We start from the raw sequence: 17736 nt of genomic DNA, 5'->3' as shown, positions 1-17736 counted from the left end.
GCCTTTGGTCACCTCAGAGGGGACTCAAAATCTGAGGTGGAGGGGATTTCCCTGGCAATTTAGTGGTGAAGACTCTGTGTTTCCAATGGAACGCAGGTTCCATCCCAGGTTGGGCAACTAAGATCCCACACGTTGTGTGGAGCAGACAAAAAGTGAAAAAAAAAAAAGCTGAGTTAGAGAGGCCCTGAAGCCAGAGGGAGGTGGTAGGCCTGTTGATGATGAAGGGAGAGGGAGCCAGAACAGTTACTGCCCTTAATGAACTAAGGGCAGACGGAGGGGGAAAACAGCAGCAAAGCTTTCTGCTTAGGGTTGGAAGTGTTCTTCAGAGTTGATTCCAACACAGCAGGGACTTGAGTCACCGATGTGACCATGAACACTGGGACCCCAGAGTCTCTGAACCACATTCTGGACTGATAGCAAAGTATTTGAGTGCTTGTCTATCCAAACAGAAGCTTCATTGCAGTGCTCACTTTGGAAGCACATATACTCCAGTTGCAATGATAAGAGATTAGCATGACCTTGCGCAAGGATGACATACAAATTCGAGAAGCGGTCTGTATTGAAAGAAAAAAAAAAATTGAAGCAGCTTCACTGTGTACAGCCCTGCAGAGTCCCTTGTACAGTGATAGGAAGTGGCTGCAGATCTGTCTCAAGAGATTACTGACAGCAGGGACCACAGATGTAGGGGCTGAAACTGAGCCACACCTGGGAAATGGCAGCTGGCCTCCAAGATATGCCCGGCCCTGAGCCTGGCCTTGAAATTGCAACTGCTGGGCAGGGTCAGAGCAACCGTGTACTCTGCTGACTACCTGAGCGGCAGCAACCAGTAAGCACAGCTTCAGAGCAGACGGAAGCACTGGGTAGACCTATGCAGAGATCTAGCAGTGTTCTGAGGAAAGTTATATCGCGTGAGCTGCCAACTGTGTAGACTTCTATGGTCCTAACACCTGGAGAAGCTGTTACCAAAAACAGGACTCGCTGCCTGATGGGCATAGAAGCCAATACTGCGGCACCTAACCTACTTCTTTTATGTGTCTGCACTGGATCTTGGTTGTGGCACATGGGATCCTTACTAGCACCTGGGTTCTAGTTCCCTGACCAGAGATCGAACACTGGCTCCCAAGTTGGGAGCTTGGAGTCTTAGCCACTGAAACACTAGGGAAGTCTCTGGCACCCAGAAGAGTTTTACTGGGAGGTGACCTTAACTGGGAGGTCAATGGGCAAGGACTCAGGAGGCAAGACTGTCAAATCTCTCTCCCTAATCCAAAATCACTGCAAATGATGACTGCAGCCATGAAAAGTTATGACCAACCTAGACAGCATATTAAAAAGCAGAGATATTACCTTGTCAACAAAGGTCCATCTAGTCAAAGCTATGGTTTTTCCAGTAGTCATGTATGGATATGAGAGTTGGATTATAAAGATGGGTGCAGAATTGATGCTTTTAAACTGTGGTATTGGAGAAGACTCTTGAGTTACTTGGACTGCAAGGAGATCCAACCAATCCATCCTTAAGGAAATCAGTCCTGAATATTCACTGGAAGGACTGATGCTGAGGCTGAAACTCCAATACTCTGGCCACCTGATGCAAAGAACTGACTCATTGGAAAAGACCCTGATGCTGGGAAAGATTGAAGGTGGAAGGAAGAGGAGGGGATGACAGAGGATGAGATGGTTGGATGGCATGACCGACTCGATGGATGAGTTTGAGTAAACTCTGGCAGTTGGTGATGGACAAGGAGTCCTGGCAATGCTGCAGTCCATGGGGTCGCAAAGAGTTGGACACGACTGAACTGAATTGAATCTGGAGTTTGATCAAACTTTACTGAGTTAGGGGAGGATGAGTTAGTGTGCGGAAGCACTAGTATGGCAGGTTTTGATTGGAGGGCATTAGAACTTAGCCATTTAAGGTCAATGGACCTTCCTGGACAATGGACCTTTCACTTTTCAAAGTGTTCCAGTGTTCAGGTTATGGTTATGTCCAGGTTCTTTTGATTCTATGTCAGGGAGGAGGGGTGGAGGTGGAGAAACTTGATTCCAGGCATGACTAGAGGTTAAAATTTTTCTCCTCTGCACATGCTCTGGGCTGCATTTGTGGTTTCATTCTGTTGTCTCTGAAGAACAACTCACTATCTTGGTAACAACAGAGGAGGGCCAGTTTGGGCTGGCTCTGCAGTTACAAGGCCACAAACTAAACAAATGTGAATGGGAGCCCAGGGTGTTATTTGTGAAGGTCATATTCAGAAAGGAGAAGCATAACTACTGGGAGGGGGTTAGGCGGTTTCAGCCCTTGACTCATCTTCCTCTTTTTTAAATAAAGACTTTCTTTTGTAACAAGGCCTCAGGATGGCCCTGCTGCATGTCCTGGCAGAAGAAGAAATGCTGGGAGAGGAGCCTGGATTCCCACAAAGGAAAGAGTGGATTCCACTGCAGACAAAGTGTTGGAATATTCATGTTTGGCTAGGTAAGGCCAGCCAAGAAATGGGGGCTTAAGCTCCCAGCCCTACGACAAGGAGATTAGTATGAAAGGTGTCCCCCGCTGACAATGACACAGGACACACACAGTTCTACTCACTTCTGGCACTTTTATTCATGAGGAGCTGTGGTCTGGGAAAGGGGAGGCTGGGATGGACAGGACCAGCGCCCACCTCGGGATTTTCCTGGACATCAGGCATTCCTCCACGTAGGTTTAGAGGGAACACCTTCATGGGCAAAATCCCCGGAGAGCAGTGCTGACCGCCAAGCAGCAAGGGTGAGAGGGGCACCCTAGGCAGAGGCCCCCTGGGACAGCAGGGTTTCAATGTCAGGCTCGATGTCGATGGTCAGAAAGCGGCGGCTGTACCTGCGCACGGGCACACCGTCTGGGCCCACCAGGAACTTCTCGAAGTTCCAGGAGACGTCGTTGCGGCACACCGGGGACCACGTGATGAACTTAGGGTCGGTCATGAGAGCAGTGGCGTCGTCACTTGGCGTGGGCAGAGTCTCCCGAAGGAAGGCGAAGAGCGGATGCGCCTTCTCGCCATTCACCTCGCACTTTTCGAAGAGCATGAAATTGGGCTCGAACCCACCGCCTGGTCGGACGTACTTCAGGCAATTCAGGATCTCCTCGTTCTTGGCGTTTTCCTGCGAGAGGGGAGAGCAGCTGGGAACCAGGGATGCGAGGAGGAAGGGAAGCCTAACCGCAAACCTGGAGTTTTCCATGAGTCACCCGACTGTGACCTTTCTTGCGTAACTCCAGGGTGGATTTGAACCTCAGCCGGGAAAAGCGTCGGAGGGCTGCGAGCTGAAGGCCCGCCTCTCCGCGCCCTGGGGCCCGGCAGAGCACCAGCGGGCGCTCCTAACCCGGGTAGCACGCCCACCCCCGCTCCGCCCGGTTAGGCGCACCTGATGCCCAAACTGGTTGCACGGGAAGCCGAGTACGACCAGGCCCCGGGGTCCGAGGCGCCGCTGCAGGTCATTCATCTGGGTGTAGTCCCGCACCGTGGTGCCTCAGAGCGATGCTACGTTCTCAATGAGCAGCACCTTGCCCCGCAGGGAGGCCAGGTGGAAGGGCTCCCCGCCGGCCAGAGGACGCGCGGAGAAGGCGTACACCGTGCGCGGGGCCGCCGCCGCCAGGGCGGCCGCCGAGCGCTGAGCGGCGCACATGGTATGAGATCCAAGTTGAGAGCAGTGAGCTGGGGACTTGAAGAACAAGGAGGGGAACGGAAAGCGCCGGCTTTTAAAAGGCGGGCGACCGGGGGTCACGTGGTGCAGGCACTTTTCCGGCCGCGGCTCCTCCCTCTGGGTCCCGCCTCATCCGGCCTCCGGCCCCCAGCTGCGGGCCCACGGGGCGGGAGGGTGCGGCCGGGCCGGATGCGGACACCGCCCAGACCGTGAGGAGGCGCGGGCGCTTTTGGTCCGGCCCAGGGAGTGCAGCGGCGGCACTGCGGTAGTTGCCCGAATGATTCCCGCCCAGGGCCCAGACGGGTTCCGGATCCTTTCTCAGTGGTTCTTCAGGGATTGGACCTGGTCCCGGGAGGGTGACCAGAAACAGGAGCGTGTGCCGTCTGTGGCTGCACAGCCCACCCCGCCTGTGCCGTATCACTGCAGTTGGCGGCAGCTGCCAACGCAGTCCGGGAGCTTCTGAGGTTAAATTGGAGGAGGGTGGGCAGTGCTGCGGAGAAGGGGGCAGGCAGTCAGGGATGGACTGTAAAAGCCAGCTTTCTCATATCCTTGCATTCTGGCGCTGCCCTAGACTGTGCTCTCATCCTAACCTCCGGTTTCTAGCCTACTTTGGCACCTCCAGCGCAGCACTGCCTTTACACAGGGTTTCTGGGGTCACTGTTCAGGCCCTGTTCCAGACTCCTGGAGGGGAGCCCAAAAGCATGCAGAGCCAAGGAGACTCAAGTGGATTTCAGCCCATCATACCTACTCAACTTCATCTGGAGCTCAGGCTTGCCAGTAAAAGACACTGAGAATGGACAGGCAGTAAGAAGAGGAAAATATCACACTCCTGAGATTTGTCTGGAAGAATGACTGCTTGGAATACCTACTCCTCAGCAGGCTGTAATCCCTACTCCACCCCACTCTAAACTTGAACGTGACAAAATACTCATTTCCACCTCCTGGGCTGAAGTCAGCTTAGTGTAGTTTTGGGGAGTGGATAGACAAGCTGGTACTTTGCCCCTGAAGGAAAGGTGAGCTAGACAGAATTCATCCTCCCATTCCCAACCCTGGAGAGAGCAACACAAACACCAGGATACAGGAAGTTTAGAAAACTGCCTTTATTCTATTAGTAGTTGGAAAAATTAACTGGTACAGAAAAAAAGTTTAGTCAGCTGGAGAGGAGAGAGAAACTGAGCGCCGCCCAAGAGAACTGGTGGCTCCTCTGGGAGGGAACCTGGATACAGTGAGAAGAAAGAGCACTGTGAACTATAGAGCCAGACCCTGCAGTCCAGGTGAGACAGGTTATGCCACCTCCTGAGTGTCTAAGTGCCTCAGGCAGAAGACTGAATTTCTACTTACTTAGCCCAGCTCTGGGGGAAGGGGGTACTGGAACTTGTGGGGCCGAAATGGGGGGACATGGCCAACTTTTATCCGAGAAACTGACAAAACGGGAATTTAAAAAATGAATTTTCCATCTGACTTTATTTTCAAATACACTTTCTTTAAAAAAAAAAAAAAAAACCAATACACTTTCTGTGAAGATGACAAATATCAGTATTAGGAAATCCAATTATACAAAAAATACTACATCTAGTCTGGGGTAGATATATTTATTTTTGGTAACATACATTAAGCGGCACTAATTACACAGTAACTATAAGGTAACTAACATGAAACCACAGAACTGTAACTTTACCACAGCTGCGTGGACTTGGGCCTTTCTGGCTGAGCACATTTTCAAAAAACTGGATAGCCACTCAGAGCTATGCCAATGAAATCTGTTAAAAGGAGTAAAGCTCTGAAGTGGTGACTCACCAGAGTACCTTGCAGCTGATAGATGACAGACAGGACATGTTAGTTATAAAGTAGTTACAGCTTAATTCACAAAAGTTACCAACAGTTTCTCTTTCTAGAAAGAAGCAAGAAGTTAAGAAATTCCTTGAATTAGCGCCTGGTGTGTCAGGTGGGAGTGCAGAGGAGGGCTGTTAAGAGCAGTGTCAGAAGGACCCTGGTGGGTCAGGTGGGTTGGACATCATTAATAATCATGGTTGGCTTCTAAATACTGGTAGCAAGATGACTTCTGATTTGTAATCTTAGGTAAATTATAGATAAATGAAAAAGGCCAGTAATCATACACTAAGATTAATAAACAGCACTTCAAAATTAACCGCATGAGGGCTGTGCTTGCAGCAGGGGTTTCACAAGACAAGGCACCCAGATTTTTTCTTCCCACGTCTGGCTTGCAGAGCAGCTCTCGTGGCCATTTCAAAAACCTCCCTCACTCCATCTTTGGTCTTTGCTGAACACTCCATGTACCCAAAAGCACCAATCCTGTTTGCCATATCTCTGCCTTCTTCGGGTTTTACTGGCTCCTAGCAAAGAGAAGAGAATGCTTTTAGTTAACAGTGTTACATATAGTAAATAGGTATAGAGTATTTAAACTCTGCTAAAAGACTTCAGAAGCCAAGGTGTCACCCCCATCACTTTAAAAAGGCTATTAGGGGCTCTGTTTGGACTCCCAGGTTGCCTGATCCTTCAGTTGCCACCAATTTATCTCTAGCTTCATGTATACGAAGGTAATAACTGGACAGGGAGATTCAGAGCCTGATAAAGCTCCTGCATCTGACACACTGACTACTGCTGTGATCCCTTCTCAGGGAGGCAATCTGCACAAGAGAGGTCCCATCTTACAGGATTAGGGAGCCTTAGGGACCCTCTGTGCAGGCCCCAGTCCATGAGGGACAGAGAAAGGCTTCTGGGACTCTCTCTGAAACAGCCTGGCCTATGCGGATTTCTGCCTTGTTCCCTCAATCTCCTATCATGGGTCCTGGGTCCCCAGTGCTACAGAAGACAGAGCCCCACCCCAGACCCACCTGCTTCATCTTGGCCAGCTCCCGCCTTGTGTGCTCGTCGTTTCGAAGATCCTTCTTGTTCCCAACCAGGATGATGGGCACGTTGGGACAGAAATGCTTGACTTCCGGAGTCCATTTTTCTGGGATGTTTTCTGAAAGCAGCAAAATGCACATAATTTGGGGATACATATAATTCTATCTTGAAGAATCTCCAGAAGCCCTAGTTAAATTGTGAAGACATGTTGGACATATAATGGAATTTCACTAGTTTCGAAACCATGAAAAAGGCAAAAGCTAACCCTCTTTCTCTTAAGCACAGAATCACCAGCTTTTCTCAGTCATACCAAGGAGCTCATCTCCTCTGGAGGTGGTGCCAGGTGAAGGCTACAGAGGAGCAAAGGATTCAGAACATGGGGTGGCTCCACAACGGTGCCCCCTGCCCCACCGGCCATCCACGTCACTGTTGGATGATTCTGACCACAGCTTACAGAAGGAGTCCCCATTCTGCACCTACAGCTAGCCCAAGGTTCACACACTTTCTCTACACCTTACTCCATGGGCCTTCAGGATGACCTACCCTTGGGTTACTGGAATTTCAAAGGGCTTCAGTGGCTTCTGAAAATGAATCATAACCAGTTGCAGCTTCTTGCCGATACTGTAGTAATTTAGATAAGGTGGCCTGGATTCAACCTCCCACACCCACCACCTTGAGCATCTCAGAGTCAGGGATGACGTTATAAAATGGAGAAAACTCTAAGACCTCACATAAGGTTATTCTGATTCAATGTGTACAGCATACTTCGTATGATCATTTAAATGGTACTAAACATAATTTGAGACTATGTTTTAGGCGTAAACTGTTCACTCTCTGACTTCAAGACGAAAAGGCAGGAGTTACAATATGGAAAGATGCCCTGCCTTCTGGCTAGAAGGTAGAGAAATTATATGAGTAAGGTCAGAAAACTCAATTCAATGCTCCACTCCTCAGCCCACAAGACAGATACTTTCCTCCTTTGCTATAGCAGCTTCAGTCAATCACTAATGTTACAACTTAAAACTCAAAGCCTTATTCTAGAACAAAGGGGTCCTTAAGAACTGCAGAGCAATAAAGACACAAGGGCCAGCATACCTGACACTGAAGCCCAACAGCCTCGGCACTCTTGCTCTTGGCTCTGCACCCCGTGGTCAGTTTTCAGTGAAGCAGCAACAGTGATCACTTTAAAGAGTAGGTGAGATCACACACCTCTCCTGTGTTCAAACCATCCGAGAGTTCCCATCTCTCATGACCAAAGGAGAGGTCCACATCATTAACCACATGGCTCTGCAACCCTCGCTCTCTGTACAGCACACTGGACTCCTTCCTTCCGCCTGCGAGTCTTCTGTTGGCCTCCCTCACCTCTGCTCAGAGGTCTCCTTTTCAGTGAGGCTCCTGACCAGCAGCATGTGGTCATCTTCTAACACTCCATACTACCACAGCCTATCCATTTCCACCACCATGAATGTTATTTGTCATCTTTCCTGCTATCAGATTTAGGTTTTGGCTCTTCTAGAAGTCTCCATCTAGAATATAGTTTCTATAAGTAGGTGCTCAATAATTATTTGCTAAACATACAAAATTATTACTCTAGTAGTCTCCCCACTTCCAGAATCCAGGACATGTAAAATAAAATGAATTGCCTCTCTTATGTTCACTTTTCATGAATAATTTTAAAATTTAATTTTTTTACCTTTTAATTTAGTGATGGCAATCGCCTATAATTGCTCCTACCCTCAAAGTAATCTGATCATATCAGGACACATCATTTTACATAGATTTACAATGGAGTGCTTTGGATGTCCTCGTGAATTCCATTAAGCTAGAGAAAAGGAATTCTTACCTAGATCCAGAGTCTACTTTTATAAGTCAAGTTTTACTGGAACAGAGCCAAGCTCATTCATGGATATATTTTTTATTACTGCTTTTGTGCTACAACAGTATAGCTGAGTAGTTATGGCAAATTCAGGAAATGTAGCAGAGAACACACAGCTGACAAGCCTAAACTATTTACTATTTGGCCTTTTACACAGGATCAGCCAACAACAGGGCTGAAACCTGCACACCAACATTCTGATTGCTGATCAAACTTGTTATTCTACACCCAGACTCTGGGCCATGGTCTAATATCCAACCATACATAAAAAGCAAACTGCAACGTTTGGTTGACATTAGCTTTTCATTTTCTTGATATAAACTTTTGAGTTCCCAAGACACATTTTACTGGGGCAAACTACCAGTGCAATTCTCTGCTACTCCCTAGCCAAAATAAGAGAACTTTTAAAAGGCCCTTGGCAAAACTAAGGTAATTCAGGTCAGCAAAGGGGTCCTACCTACCTATGATACTCCTGCCAAGACCACCAGTGAAGGCACAGCATCAGCCCCACCCCACCCCCAGGTGTATCTGTACTCCAGAGAGGGAGCTCTATCTGTTTTCTACCTCTGCTTCCTCCCTATAACCTGCCCTCTGGGTGAGGGGATAACAAAAACAAGTCATAGTAAACAGACATAGTAAAAAGCCAAAGATCTCCTTGAGACCAGGAGATACAGTGTTCAAAAAAAAAAAAGACAGAATAAGAGTAATATTTTGCTCTGAAGGTATTCTTTCCCCTAAAGGATTACACCCTCGATGAGGCGGCAAAGGGTGCACAGTCCTCATTCTTACAGGATTTAGGCAAAGTTCATCATGTGTGTGTTTGAATGGAAGGTGTCCATTTTCTCTCTAAAGTTCAGCCTCAAGGGTCTTCCAAGAGTCCCACCAAAGGAAGCCAGATTAATTTGAAAACAAACTAAAACACAACTGTTGAACCAAGGTGAGACGACTGCAGGCAGTACCCACAGTCTCAGTCCTGGAACATCTCCATCTCAACTTGGTTCCTGGGCTGCATGACACTAAGCAAACACTGTCATTTACGTGAGTACAAGGAGCACACACAAAGGGTCACTCCAACCCCAACCCCTCTGGAACAGCCCAGGCCACCAGCCAGCCCTCAATTGTCATTTGCGTTAATAATGACAGTATCTTTGCCCCACCCTCTGCCCTGTTAAAACAGAGCACCACAGCACCAAGCAATACATTTTATCATGTTGAGTACAAACCAAAAGCAAGTTTTGTTTCAGGCCCCAGTGCTCTGTTTTGCAGAATAAGAGATCAGCATCATTCACACATTTCTTTTTTTCTTTGAAGGAAAGCAGCTTCTGTAACATGTGACCAACTGAGCTAGTGTAATGGCCAGGTTTAAGTCTCTCTCCACTAGCTAAGGGGCTTTATAAAAGGGCTAACACAGGGCTTTAAAAACACCACTAGGAATCAGCAAATCATCAGCCTAGATGTTGGGAGGCAGCAGGCTCAATATTAAGTACTGAAAAAAGATGTGGACACCCAAAAAAAGCCTTCCGCAAATTTCAGTCCAGAAAATAGCTTTGGGGAATGCCCTGGAGATCCAGTGGTTAGGACTCCGTGCTTTCACTGCTAAGGGCACAGGTTCAATGCCCTGGTCAGAGCATGCTGCATGCCCAGCCCCCACCCCTGTCCCCTTTAAAAAAAAGACAGGAGGGCAAAAAATAGCTTTCTATTTGGAACTCACCTACTTTACAAGATGAACATGGCAGTCAAGGGAGACCAAAGCTGAAAAGGGATTCAGGGCTCAGGGTCTACAGTCCTGAGACTCTAGGACTCTGGCCACCTATGATCTCCTTCTCTGAAAGTCATGTATGCTTTTCAGCCACCTGATGTCCAGAAAGGACCTGAGAAACCAAAAACTGACCACCACACAGGCAGTGAGAAACATCAGGCTGCAGGGCCACTCACCTAAACTATCAGGGCTGTCAATGGAGAAACACATCAGTATAACGTCGGTATCCGGGTAGGAGAGAGGCCTCAAGCGATCATAATCTTCCTGCCCAGCTGTGTCCCACAAAGCCAACTCTACCTATGACAGGAAAAAGGAACATAAGAGTGCAGGTTAAAAAAAAAAAGAGTGCAGGTTAATCCCACTACTTACTTTCAGAAGAAGTGAAACCACTGTACCTTCAAATGATAGACTGTCCACATAGTAAAATACAAAAATGGTCAGTTTTATTAGTGCCAAGTCAAAACTAATTTTGTAGCTTATAAGTACTTATAAGTACATAAATAACATTCTACAGAGGAAAGAAAGTGAATGAACCATAGACAACATCCCACCAGGTATACAAGGCAAGACAGGGACAAACCAGAACAAGTAACTTTCCTTAATACAGTCTCACTCAACCATTTCCTTACCTTGTCTCATCACTTTGCTCCAATGAGGAAACAAGACTGTATTTGAATTGATGGATAAGAAAAGACACCATCCTGGGTGTTGGGCAAGGTCTGAGCTGACAGGAAAGGACTATGGCTCTGCTTTTACTGCTCAAAAAAATGTCTCAATGAAAGCATCACATAGGCAGGGGCTATTCCTTTCACCTCGGGAACCTGTTCACCTTCCAGGGGGAGGAGGGCAGATACCTGGCCTTGGACAGGACTCCACCACCCCCATGCCTGTCAGGCACTGTACTCAGCCCAGTCACTTCTTACAGTCACAGTGGTTTTTAGCTCTTGTGGCCCAAAGAGTTCTCCCTCCAATGCCTCAAGTAGCCTTCTCCTCCTAACACCTTCAGAGTGTTTCATATTTCAGTATCTAAATATTATTCCTACCTTAAAGCTGATGGCTAATTATTTCTTCCACTTCAACCTCTGCCCCAGGATGTGTCACTCATAACTTCCACAAGTCCCACTGTGCCTCTGTCACGCACATTACCATCAGCTTGGTACAGGAACCCGTTAACACATTGATGCCCAACTCTCACAACTGGGGTGACCTCAGGATGCTCATTCTCTCACAAATCCCACTCCCCTGGCACCCCCACACCTCATGAGCATTCAGTCAGACAGAAGAGCTAACTGTCTCCTGATAAATGATTCCAGGGTGCCAGGCCTGTCTCACATCAGGGCCTTTCCATTTTGGGCACACCTATTCCCTGGCCCATAACCACCTAGAATCCTGGATGGTTCCCTGGGCTCTGTGGGTGCATGCTCTTATGAGAACTTTCGCACGAGGCGCCCTCTCTCACTCTGGGGTACTGACTTGCTCTGAGATAGGCAGCTAGGATGTGATACCCTCTTCCAGATCAAGTACCCTTTTTTCAGGGTTCCTCTCCCTGGTTCAAGGGCTTTCATTTTGCCAGGGTCAGGCAGAGGAAGAAAGATATTCACTGATCATTCCTCAAGGTTTTTAAGTCAAAATCCCTATATTTCTTAAGGGTAAGAAGATCCTGGTCATTCCAAGACCCCAAGGCAAAGATGATGCTTCCAAGAGGACAGAAGAGCCAATAGTACCCCTCAAACATGTACTGCCACAGATGCAAAGGACTTTCCCAACTGATGACTGCAGACACACAGCAACCAACAGCTGTCATTCTCTAAATAACAAGATAAACCCAGAATATACATTCAGTACGCCTTTTGAGAATGTGCTGTGAAAACACCAACCTAACCCTGTTTGTTTCCTTCAAGCCACTGGGGTGGGGTGGGGGGGGTGGGGTGTGGGGTGTGTGTGTGTGTGTGTGTGTGTGTGTGTGTGTCTGTCTGTCTGTCTGTCTGTCTGTCTAAATTGGGTGAGAGGTCTGGTATGTGACAGCAGGCCCGCCCTGTCTCTACATAAAACCAATCTTCCTATGAAGCCGACAGAAACCTGTACCCAAGCATCCACTCAGATACTGACTGAAAGTTGAATTGCCAACACTGATGGGCTACCTGCAGGGTATAGGACCCAGACAAAGTTCTCTTCGGCACGAATTCATTGTGGTTTTTTTCATCCATTCGTGACCAGAAGGGTGCCATGGGGTCCCTAATGGTCTGAGAGCATCCACTGTGGCCGACATGGCTACTGGGTACACTATAATAGGGAGTGTTGAGTATGTTCTTGTTCAGTCCAATTTGTCAAGTGCCTTGGTGCTTCCAAATGCCTTCAGTCACTTCACAGACCCTTCTGTCAACGGTCAAATGGCTTAAACCACTTTACAAATCAAAGTGGCTCCAAGATTAGACAGCTTACTCACGGTCATAGAAGTATCAAGGCACCCTGTAATGATGAACCCTAGAATTCGAAGCAGCTGGCCTAATGTGCTTTCCACACACAGTCCCACAAAATGAGGTTAGGTAGTACTGGGACAGAAAGGGACAGCAGGAAAGCAAGAACAGGAGAAAGAAGAAAGGAGACAATTGTGGAAGCCAATAAATTAGGTGCTAGCACCGTGAGACATGTGACTGAATGCCTAAGAGGACTGAGTGTGTTGGAAAACAGCCCGCTGTTCTACTTTTCTTTTCAGCTAACCCATTTGCAATGAGAATTTCATTTCTCTTCAAAAGATGGACAGGAATCTGGATATTATTTTGACAACAAAAGGGAGGAGAGAGAGAGAGACAATTCTAATTTTAGCAGTTTTGCTCCAGTCTTGCTGGTGGGCTTTCAGGGCAGACACTGCCAGTGACAAATAACTGAAGCAAATGCAGCAGCCTGTTTATGTTAAAATCAAAAGACCTTAAAAGAAAAAAAAAACCCAAACCTAAATGTGAGCATGTTGTTTAAATGTCACACTGTTGGTGGTACAGAGCCGTACAACCCTTTGAGAAGCATAATCAATAAGAACACAATGACCTAGTAATCTCAAACTTCAGCACTTAATGAAATACTATGACAGAAAAAAAAGCCCATCCATACAAAGGTTCATTTTAGTACTAACCATTCGGCAATAAACTAAATTTCAAATATAAATAAAGCTGGAAAGAACAAATATTCTAAGGCTTCCCCATGTGAAATACGCATGAATGTGGACATAATCTAGATGATAATTTAAAACGAATAAAATTGAACTAAGCAAGAGAGTTCCAGGAAAATATCAACTTCTGCTTTATTGACTATGCCAAAGCCTTTGACTGTATGGATCAAAAAAAACTGGAAAATTTTTAAAGAGATGGGAATACCAGACCACCCGACCTGCCTGCTGAGAAATCTGTATGTAAGTCAGGAAGCAACAGTTAGAACTGGACCTGGAACAACAGACTGGTTCCAAAAAGGGAAAGGAGTACGTCAAGGCTGTATATTGTCACCCTGCTTATTTAACTTATATGCAGAGTACATCATGAGAAACGCTGGGCTGGAAGAAGAACAAGCTGGAATCAAGATTGCCAGGGAAAATATCAATAACCTCAGATATGCAGATGATACCACCTCACGGCAGAAAGTGAAGAACTAATGAGCCTCATCATGAAAGTGAAAGAGGAGAGTGAAAAAACTGCCTTAAAGCTCAACACTCAGAAAACTAAAATCATGGCATCCAGTCCCATCACTTCATGGCAAACAGATGGGGAAGCAATGGAAACAGCGAAGAGACTTTCTTTTGGGGGGCTCCAAAATCACTGCAGATGGCAACGACAGCCATGAAATTAAAAGACACTTGCTCCTTGGAAGAAAAGCTATGACCAACCTAGACAGCATATTAAAAACCAACAAAGGTCTGTCTGTCTAGTCAAAGCTATGGTTTTTCCAGTAGTCATGTATGGATGTTGAGAGTTGGACTATAAAGAAAGCTGAGAGCCAAAGAATTGATGCTTTTGAACTGTGATGTTGGAGAAGACTCTTCAGAGTCCCTTGGACTGCAAGGAGATCCAATCTGTCCATCCTAAAGGAAATCAGTCCTGAATATTCACTGGGAGGACTGATGCTAAAGCTGAAACTCCAATACTTTGGCCACCTGATGTGAAGAACTGACTCATTTGAAAAGACCCTGATTCTGGGAGGGACTGAAGGCTGCAGAAAGGGACGAGAGAGGATGAGATGGTTGAATGGCATCACCAACTCAATGGAAATGAGTTTGAGTAAACTCTGGGAGTTGGTGATGGACAGGGAAGCCTGGTGTGCTGCAGTCCACAGGGTCGCAAATAGTCGGACACAACTGAGCGACTGAACTGAAAAGGCGAGAAGAGAACAGATTTCTCATTTTAACTTTCTGTTATTGTTATGTACTAAAGAGACAAAGAGACCTAATTCTCTCAAGGCTCTATGAATAGCCTAAGATAAAAAACAGTAGCAGTTATTCTGAAAAGTCTACTCACCTGCTTTCCATCCACTTCAATATCTGCCACATAGTTCTCAAACACCGTAGGGACATACACCTCTGGGAACTGGTCCTTGCTAAAGACAATGAGCAAGCAAGTCTTGCCACAGGCTCCATCTCCAACAATCACCAGTTTCTTCCGGATGGCAGCCATTGCTGAAACAAGACAAAAGTGTTGTCTAAATGCACAAGAATCCATGATAGCTTTAATCTATAGCACATACTTTCTGCCCACAGGGCACAAGCCTCTATTAGCACACTAAAAATATAAGATAAAATGCTAGTAACACCTTTCCATCAAAAAGTCATACCAAAACCCCATAACTAACATTATACTTGATGGTGAAAATATTGAAAGTTTTCCCTTAAGAACAGGAACAAAACAAAGTCCACTCTTGCCACTTCTAAGGAGCTTCTGGCAATTAGGCAGAAGACAACATAAAAGACATCCAGACTGGAAAAGAAGAAGTAAAATTATAAAAAGCTATTAGAACTAACAAATTCAGCAAGATTACAGGATACAAGATTAACATATAAAATCAACTGTATTTCTATACCCTAGTAATGAACAAACTGAAACTGAAATTAAGAAAGCAATTTCACTTACAACAGCATCAATAAGAATAAAACATGAATAAATAACAAAAAGCATGAAACATACTCTGAACACTTTAAATGGGAAGACATTCATGTTTAAGGACTAAAGGGCAATCCTGTTAAATGGCAATATCCTCCAAATCAATCTACAGACTCAACTCAATCCCTATCAAAATCTCAGCCAGCTTCTTTGCAGAAACTGACAACTGATCAGAAAATGCACATGGAAATTCAATGGACTCAGAACAGCCAAAGCAATTTTGAAAATGAAGAGCAAAGTTAAAGGACTCACACTTCCTGATGTCAAAACTATAAAGGTACAGTAATCAAGGCAGTACTTCACTGTTATAAAGATATAAACAATTCCCTGGTGGCTCAGACAGTAAAGAGCACCTGCAATGCAGGAGACCGGGGTTCGATCCCTGGGACGGAAGATCCTCTGGAGGAGGGAATGACTACCCACTCCAGTATTCCTGCCTAAAGAATTCCATGGATGGAGGAGCCTGGCAGGCTAGAGTCCATGGGATCCCAAAGAGACAAGACTGAGCGACTAACACTTTCATAGATCAATAGAGTGGATCTGAGAATCCAGAAATAAGCCCTCCCATTTAGGGTCAAGTAAATTTTCAAAGAGGATGCCAAGACAATCCAATGGAGAAAAAACAGCCTTTTCAACAAATGGCGCTGAGACAACTGAACAGATAACATGCAAAAGAAGGAAGTTAGAACACTACCTCCCATCACATACAAAATTAACTATGATTACAGACCCAAATTAAGAGCTAAAACTACAAGATATTTTTTTAAATGCAGTAAAATACACAGAAAACTTGCCATTTAAACAATTTGTAAGCAAATACTTTAGTGGCATTACATATATTCAACACTGTTGTACAATTATCACCATCATCCATTTCTAGAACTTTTTTCACCTTCTAAAACTGAAATTCTATATTCATTAAACAATTATCGCCCCATCTCCCCTACTTCCACTGTTGGCAACCAACATTCCACTTTCTACCTCTATGAATCTTACTGCTCTAACTACCTCATGTGAGTGGAATCATACAGTATTTGTGACTGGTTTACTGCACTCAGCATTATAGTGGTTTCCTCTCTTTGTAGCATGTTATCAGAATTTCCTTTCTTTTTAGACTGAATAATACTCCACTGTATGTACTGATATATACCACATCTTATTTATCCATCTATCTGCAGACAGACACTTGGGTTGCTTCCATCTTTTGGTTAAAAAATACATTTCTCACAATCTATTGTGAACAGTGTATTCACAAATATATCTATTACCAAGAAACAAAGAAGAAAGATAAATTGGATGTCATAAAAAATTTCAAAGCTTTTGTGGTTCAAGAGATAGCATCAAGAAAATGAGAAGATAATCCACAGAATAGGAGAAAATGATATGGGACCCATATCCAGAATATATAAACAACTCCTACAACTGAATAACAAAAAAGCAGCTTAGGTTGGTGGTCTGACTTAGGTTGGTTAGATTGACTTGGGATCTCTCGTGCAGTCAAGGTTGATGTGGACCCACAATATGTAAAGAACTCCTACAACTCAATAATAACTAGACAGACAATCCGATTTAAAACTGGGCAAAGGATCTGACTATATCTATGACCCAGCAATTCTACTCATAACTCCAATAGAAATAAAAACATGTCCATACAAAAACTTTACATCAGTGTTCACAGAAGCATTATTCATCACCATCAAAAAGTAGAAACAAACCAAACATCTAACAACTGATGAATGGACAAAATGTGATTTATCTACACAATGGAATATTATTCAACAATGAAGTGGGGGGGATACTAATGCATGCTACCACATGGGTGAACCCTGAAAACATTACAATTTGTGAAAGAAGCTAGTTACAAAGAAACACATGTTGTGTCATTCCATTTATACGAAATGTCCAGAACGGGCAAACGCAGAGATAGTAGACGTGTGACTTCCAGAGGAAGGGAGCTAGAGGAGGGAGGAATAGGGAATGACTATCAAAAGAATAGTGAGGCTTTTTATAGGGTGATGAATTTTTTCCAAAATGATTCTCAGATGGTTGCATAACTCAAATATTCTATATACAACTGAATTGTAAACTTTTAATGGGTGAATTATAATGTGTGTGGATATTTACCAAAGCTGTTACCAAAAAAAAGGGAAAAGCATGAAGACTCCCTACTTCCACTTGTCACAGCCTAGAGGTCAACCCAAACTCGCATGATTACCTCTTAGAACAGCACTCCAATGTTTAATTGTGCACTTTGCTGCCCAGCTAAAAGACATTTCTTAGTTTCCCTTAGACTAGATATAGCCATGTACAAACTTCTAGCCCCTGAGATGTAATCAGCAGTATTCTGTGGGACTTCCAGAAAATCTTCCTTAAAGTTGGAAGTCCCTGCCCTTCTTCATCTCCTTCCTCCTTCATGCTGCTTAAAGCTG

At 45.3% G+C, this 17736-nt stretch overlaps 2 protein-coding genes and 1 non-coding gene across 5 annotated transcripts in view; 1 reads left to right on the top strand and 2 right to left on the bottom strand.

Annotated features, from left to right (window-relative positions):
- The first annotated feature begins 462 nt into the window (after positions 1-462).
- Positions 463-564, top strand: LOC114109475 (U6 spliceosomal RNA). Its single transcript, XR_003586159.1, has one exon. It is a non-coding gene; the product is annotated as a U6 spliceosomal RNA (small nuclear RNA).
- Positions 565-2565: 2001 nt separating this feature from the next.
- Positions 2566-3691, bottom strand: GPX1 (glutathione peroxidase 1). The gene is made up of 2 exons (XM_004018462.5): positions 3385-3691; positions 2566-3123 (listed from the first exon to the last, which is right to left on the bottom strand). Exons 1-2 carry the CDS (start codon positions 3643-3645, stop codon positions 2767-2769), a joined length of 618 nt encoding a protein of 205 aa, XP_004018511.2. The 5' UTR covers positions 3646-3691; the 3' UTR covers positions 2566-2766.
- A 1057-nt stretch (positions 3692-4748) lies between these two features.
- Positions 4749-17736, bottom strand: part of RHOA (ras homolog family member A) — a 50345-nt gene continuing 37357 nt past the window's right edge. Inside the window, exons 2-5 of one of the 3 annotated variants that reach the window (XM_042235718.2) lie at positions 14669-14826; positions 10343-10463; positions 6519-6649; positions 4749-6017 (exon numbers count right to left, since the gene is read on the bottom strand). In XM_042235718.2, coding sequence (XP_042091652.1) covers positions 5844-6017; positions 6519-6649; positions 10343-10463; positions 14669-14824 — 582 coding nt within the window. In that variant the 5' untranslated portion in view covers positions 14825-14826 and the 3' untranslated portion in view covers positions 4749-5843. Of the gene's footprint in view, positions 6018-6518; positions 6650-10342; positions 10464-14668; positions 14827-17736 lie in introns of those variants that run through there. The other 2 variants (NM_001161875.1, XM_027957549.2) reach the window with 2 other exon arrangements.

Source organism: Ovis aries, chromosome 19 (genome assembly GCF_016772045.2).
Source record: "Ovis aries strain OAR_USU_Benz2616 breed Rambouillet chromosome 19, ARS-UI_Ramb_v3.0, whole genome shotgun sequence".
In the NCBI taxonomy this organism is placed as follows: domain Eukaryota; kingdom Metazoa; phylum Chordata; class Mammalia; order Artiodactyla; family Bovidae; genus Ovis; species Ovis aries.
This window is presented reverse-complemented; position numbering and strand designations above follow the sequence as displayed.